This window comes from Coccinella septempunctata, chromosome 2 (assembly GCF_907165205.1).
Source record: "Coccinella septempunctata chromosome 2, icCocSept1.1, whole genome shotgun sequence".
Taxonomy (NCBI): domain Eukaryota; kingdom Metazoa; phylum Arthropoda; class Insecta; order Coleoptera; family Coccinellidae; genus Coccinella; species Coccinella septempunctata.
The window spans coordinates 5,852,678-5,858,885 of NC_058190.1; the positions used below are offsets into that span (position 1 = coordinate 5,852,678).

At 36.0% G+C, this 6,208-nt stretch overlaps 1 protein-coding gene across 1 annotated transcript; it reads right to left on the reverse strand.

Annotated features, from left to right (window-relative positions):
* Positions 1-1,958: 1,958 nt before the first annotated feature.
* Positions 1,959-4,977, reverse strand: LOC123308111 (putative nuclease HARBI1). The gene is made up of 3 exons (XM_044890659.1): positions 4,874-4,977; positions 3,046-3,454; positions 1,959-2,600 (listed from the first exon to the last, which is right to left on the reverse strand). Exons 2-3 carry the CDS (start codon positions 3,223-3,225, stop codon positions 2,328-2,330), a joined length of 453 nt encoding a protein of 150 aa, XP_044746594.1. The 5' UTR covers positions 3,226-3,454; positions 4,874-4,977; the 3' UTR covers positions 1,959-2,327.
* Positions 4,978-6,208: the final 1,231 nt, after the last annotated feature.

A 6,208-nucleotide genomic window follows, 5' to 3' on the forward strand; every position in this document is an offset into this window, starting at 1 on the left:
AAGAGTTAGGAACAATATTTTTTCTACAAGCGCTTGAAATATATAAATGTTTCCATATCACGAAACATATCATATATCATTTGATTAATTTATATAATAATGACAGACGTAATTCTGCATGTCGTTACTATGGGTTTCTCATTGTTGACGTTCTGTGCATAGAAACATGAAAGAATTCAATTTTACTCTATAATATTTGCGTGCGGGAAAAACCCCTGCTAATCCATTCCCGCACGCAAATACGTGCGGGAAAGAAATAGCAGGCGTTTTTCCCGCACCCTTTGGGAAAGTGACTCTTTGCAACTTGGAATGCGTGCGGGAAAAAGGTTGAATGCGCACGCTTGTAGAAAAATAAATATATCAGTCGTATTCGGGTTCGGATTTCGGACAGTTCAAGAATTGTTCTAGAACTGCGCAGAACTGTTGCGCACTAGTTTCGAATCCTAGAACTGTCCGAGGATGGTTCTCATTTCATGAAAACCCGAACGCAAAAAAAACGTCATATCTCAGCTGTATTCGGGTTCGACTTTCGGACAGTCCGAGAATGGTTCTAGAACTGCGCAGAGGATTCGAAATTCGAACCCGAATAAAACCTATGGCGCGTAAAATATGAAAAAGATTTAAATCTCAATCTCATCTATTATCTGTGGTTATTTTGTTCAAAATCCTCAAAGGTCTTTTGCCATCCATTGTTCGAAATATTTTGTGAAAACCCTCCATTCTTTTGTCCGTATTGTATTGTCGAAATTCTTTTGTTACTCTTTTGTAGAAATTATCTCGTTTGAGTTGTTTTGTTATATTCTTTTGTTGTGAATATCTTGTTCTTTTGTATATATATATTCGTTTTTCGAAATTATTTTATCGTTATCTTTTTAAAATTCAAATTAAAATTTTTTTTAAATTCTTTTTGTTCGAAGTCTAAAAATCATTTTATGAATATGTCCAGCGAAGGTAAGTGCATATTAAAAAATTATATAATAATTAAATAACAAAATTTTTTATTATTCAGATTTCAGTATGAATCATTTCCTACTCCTCGATAGATCTGATGAAAAATATTTCAATAGAGAAAGGACCCTCAAACTGCTTGAGCTCTACAAAATTCACAAAAAAAAGTTGGTACCTATGATGTGAAGTCGATGAAGAAGTTGTGGGAGTTGGTTGGCCAGGAAATGAGTAATCATTTCAAAATTACAATATCCGGCAGCAAGTGCGAAAACAGATCTAAAGTCCTGGAGAGGTGCTATAAGAAGGTTGTTGATAACAATAATGCAACAGGCAGGGGGAGAAGTAGGACGTTTCAATTTGAGAATGAAATGGATGATATATTCCACAAAAAAAGGAATATGAGGCCAATCGTCCTACTTTCCAGTGAATCAATATTCACCGAACCACCTCCACAGTCTGGTGATCTTGATTCAGTCCCCTGCCTCTCAATTGAAGAAGAAAGGGAAGTGGTTATCGATCAGCCTTCTACTTCCCAACCAACTGTCCCACAATCGGCTGAAACTTCTAGAACTAAGCGTGTTCCCAGCTGCTCCTGCCAGAAAAGGAACGATATTCTGGTAGAGCTAAAAAATGATCTGAAGTCATTTTATAGCAGAAGAGAACAGAGGGAAGAGGAGAAATTGGAAATAGCTAGAAAAAGACTTGAACAAAAAGTGTTAAAAAATCAGCTACTCAGTGAGTATATCGAACTATTAAAAAAAAAGGATTAGTCGGTAATTTGTGTTTGTATATATGTATATATTTTTTTATGTAAACTGTTTGTGTTCTTTATTTATTTTATTCATTTATTATTTTTGTCTGTGTTTATTAGTTGTATCTGATTTTGCCTCTTAGTTAAGTATTTGTTATTTATTTATATAAACAAAGTTATGTGCAATGTATATCTGTTATAAATATAATAATATATCTGTTATAAATATAATAAATTTTTTAAATAAATGTAGGTGAAAATGAAAATGCAGTTTTTTGTTCATATATATTTATATACGAATTTTCAACAGAAATTATGCAATAAAGGAAAATTTCAAGACAAACGTATTCAATATTACCATATCTGAACGATGTTTAAATATCCATCATAGCAGCGACATAATTCCTATAATTCAAGCCAACTTCATTCCTCTCATCATTTTCATTATCATCATCGGTTTCATTGCCAAGATGTTCTGCATTGCGGTACTGGTTGATGCTAAGGTTGAAGTTCTGATCATCCATGCACATATTATGCAAAACGCAGCATGCTCTAGCAAAATGGCAAATAAATTCTATGTTTCTGCTCTTCAGATGGAACAGTTGACGAAATCTTTGTTTGAGAAGCCCTATCGTGTGTTCAATGAAAACTCTACAGTGACTAAGTTTTTTGTTATATTTTTTTTTTGAACATTTGTCAAATTTCCATTATCTTTGTAAGGAGTCAATAAATTTCTCAGACAAGAGTAGGCACTATCACCTAAAAGAACATAATCCCTACATTTTTCTGATAAATTTTGACCGAGAGGGCTAGTCCTGAAAACTCTAGCATCGTGAACACTTCTTGGATACCCTATAAAATCATCTCTTATTTTCTTCGTATTGTCACAAACAACTTGCACCTGAAAGAATGAATATACATACATTATTGATATATAGGAAGTATATTATTTTGATTATATTTTGGCACATATTTGTAATTAATGTCAGATTGTACAGGTTCAATGTTGAAAACACTCAGACCTGGATGTACAGTTCAGGTAAAACGAGATTCCAACATCCAACCTGTTCTACCTGACATTTAATTATTAGAGAAATTTTAGGTTTAGAAAAATGTATTCTGTCAGTCCTCCCGATTTAGGCGGACCCTCTCCTTGCTTAATCTAAGCTGTAAACCTTCACTTTTAGCTACTGAAAATCTGCCAGTATTTGTTTTAAAAATATGAAAATGTCAAAATTTTTGGTAACTGATAGGCACTAATGTTTGCAGCAATTGAATCTCTAATTGTTATTTCATATCATTCCATTTTTCTTGATCATAGTGTAAAAGGCAAATAGAGTAATTACCTGAATAGAATAATATTTCTTCCTGTTCAAATATGATAGAGCATCATCGATGGGTGCATCCATCCTTATATGTGTGCCATCTATGCAGCCAATGGCATTAGGAAAACCCATCTCTGCAAATTCCTCTGAAATGCTTCTGAATTCTGTTGCTGACGGCCAAACAATAACATTGCCAGACATATCAGAAAGAAATGATGTCACATCTACTACGATCCTATGGAGCGTACTCACAGATAAATTGAATCTGTCAGCCACATCTCTAAATGAAGTAGATTCATTACTGGCAAACCATAAAAAGGCTAGAATACATTTTTCACTACCAATTCTTCGGAGGCCTGTTTCTTTTTTGGGGTAATATTTTGAAACTTCGAACTGTTCTTTCAGGTTATGAACAATTTCTCTGGAAACCCTAAAATAAAAATTTATTATACGTTACATGACCGTTAAAGGATAAATTATCGTTACAAATATTAGACCGTATGCATACCATTATAACATATTATTCATATCATGGCACGTCTAGGAGTACCCGAAAAATTCCTAGCAGTGTGTAAAAGCCTTCATACCAACAACACCGCTAGAATACAGCATAATGGCTCTACAACCGACCATTTCCCAACCAACTCTGGAATAAAACAAGGCTGCGTATTAGCGCCTTTACTGTTCAATATTTTCGCCATAGCTGTATCGATAATTGCTGACATGAGCATGCCCGTAAGAGGTGTTGGGATAAGATTCAGATTTGATGGAGGCCTGTTTAACCTGAAGCGCCTCAGAGCAAAAACCCGTACCAAGTTTATCACGGAACTTCGATATTCAGACGACTGTTCACTCATCGCTAGCAGCTAAGAGGATCTACAGATAATGATGGACACCTATAAACATATATACGAAGCTTTAGGCCTTAGACTCAATATTGATAAGACCAAAATCCTGGTAAGTCCGCCAGAAAGCCTTCAAACAGATATCAGCCTGGACAATGAAACTCTAGAACAGGTAGAGCAGTTCAAATACTTGGGAAGCTTCATAAATACTAGGGCTAACCTTGACACGGAAATACACAACCGTATCAATTCGGCATCACGGGCATTCTGGAAGCTGAAGGACAGAGTGTTTCAAAATCGCGACCTCAATCTGAAGACCAAGACAGCTGTTTACAGAGCAGTGGTCCTCCCAACGCTTCTTTACGGAAGCGAAAGCTGGACTCCCTACAGGCGAAATATTAAACAGCTTGAACAGACGCAGCAACGTCATCTGAGACAGATAATGCACATAAGATGGTTCCACAAAGTTTCGAATGCAGAAGTCTTGCAGTGCGCGAGTTGTACAACAATTGAGACTCAAGTAACGAGGGCCCGACTCAGATGGAGCGGCCACATTCTGAGGATGCAAGACACAAGACTCCCCAAAATAGCTCTATACGGCGAACTCACTGAGGGAGCCCGGAAATCAGGAGGCCAGTATAAGCGGTTTAAGGATACACTACATAAATCCCTAAAATCAGTTAATGCCAATCATAACTGGGAACAACTAGCGTTAGACAGGTCACAGTGGAGGTCTTTGGTACACAGTTATAATGGAGAATCGAGAAGGATACAGCGGCGGTCAGATCTGGTTGGTGACTATCCATGCCCTGAGTGTGGAAGGATCTGCAGGTCACGGTTGGGTCTCTTTAGTCACAGGAGGGCACACAGTCGCAACTAGCACTGAGAAATTACAAGTTTTTTTTTTTTTTCTTCTTCTTCTTCTTTTTGTAGATTCATTCCTGGCAACGGGATACAGCAATGAATGAATAACATATTATTAATGGGACGAATTTTTTACTCACCTGAACTGTTCAGTGAATTGTTTATTCGAATATAATGGTACTGTCTCCTCAACGGAACCTTCATTTTTAGGTTTATCAAGTAAAATTTCAGGAATCAACAAGTTTGGTACGATATTTTCAGTTAATTTGGCAAGAAACTCTTCATCACGAGGACGATGAAGAACTACTACTACTATCAAATAAATGTATAAACTCCATAATTCGCGAATTTAATGATAACAGAATGATAAAAATAACACCCCTTTGCAAATAAAATTTGGTTACCTTCAGATTACCGACCACCTGTTCGAAAATTAAGGTTAGGTTAGGTTGCTATCAACAAACTTCGACATGCGTCGAAAATCCCAGATCAGTTCTCAGGTACTGAATTTGGAAAGTTCTAGGATCGTCCCAGGATGATTCTGACGAAACCCGAACACGAAGAAGTTAGTCCTAGAACAGTTCAAAAAAAACCCAAACAAGAACATTCTAATGCGCAAACTCCTGACAGTTCTAGAACGGTTCTAGTCCGAACCCGAATACAGCTTTCGTATGTCTATTAACTCAAGTAACGATTTTTGTAAATGTTTACCTGCTTGAGTGTTTGGAGACTTATTTTTAACACAATTCTGTAAACCTCTCATCAGTGGAATGATTGATGACAAAGTTGGATATAATTCTCCCGATAGCGTTGAATTGATTTTCTCTACTGGTTGTAAAACAGCTACGCAGTCTTCCAAGATTAATCATTCAGTCTAATTCAAATTTGGTGGAGGTGAGTCGAGTAGAGGAAGTGTAGCAGATAGAGAAATCTCAACCTTCATTTACCTTTCTAACATATAAAATGTTGAGTTGCACCTTGTCTGTACGTCTTGCTTGAGTTTTATTATATCATAATTCATTTCACTTTGCATATCCCGTAAAGTGTTAGCAGACTTTATGCTTCGTTTGAAGTGGGTTACAATTGCACGGCATTTTGAAATAGCATTGAGTAATTCAGTATTTCTCAATGAATTAATTTGTGAACTTTCATTTTCTTTGCCGATGCAATCTTTCACTGCCAGGTTCAAGGTGTGCGCAATGCACAAATGATTTTTCTTAGTAAGTAGTCATTTACCGCCTTTTTCATAGAGGAAGCGTTGTCTGTTACGATGGTTTTCACTTTATCAAAAATTTCCCATTCTGTTTAAATCATTCTTCAAACATTCGCAATATTAAATGCAGTGAACCAAAGAGTTTAATTTGGTATTTCAAATAAAATGTGCATTTATACTGAGATAACTTTTTTTACTAAAAGAACTCCATATATCAGTAGTCAACGCTATATCTGATACATCTTTTAAATTCTCTCTCAAT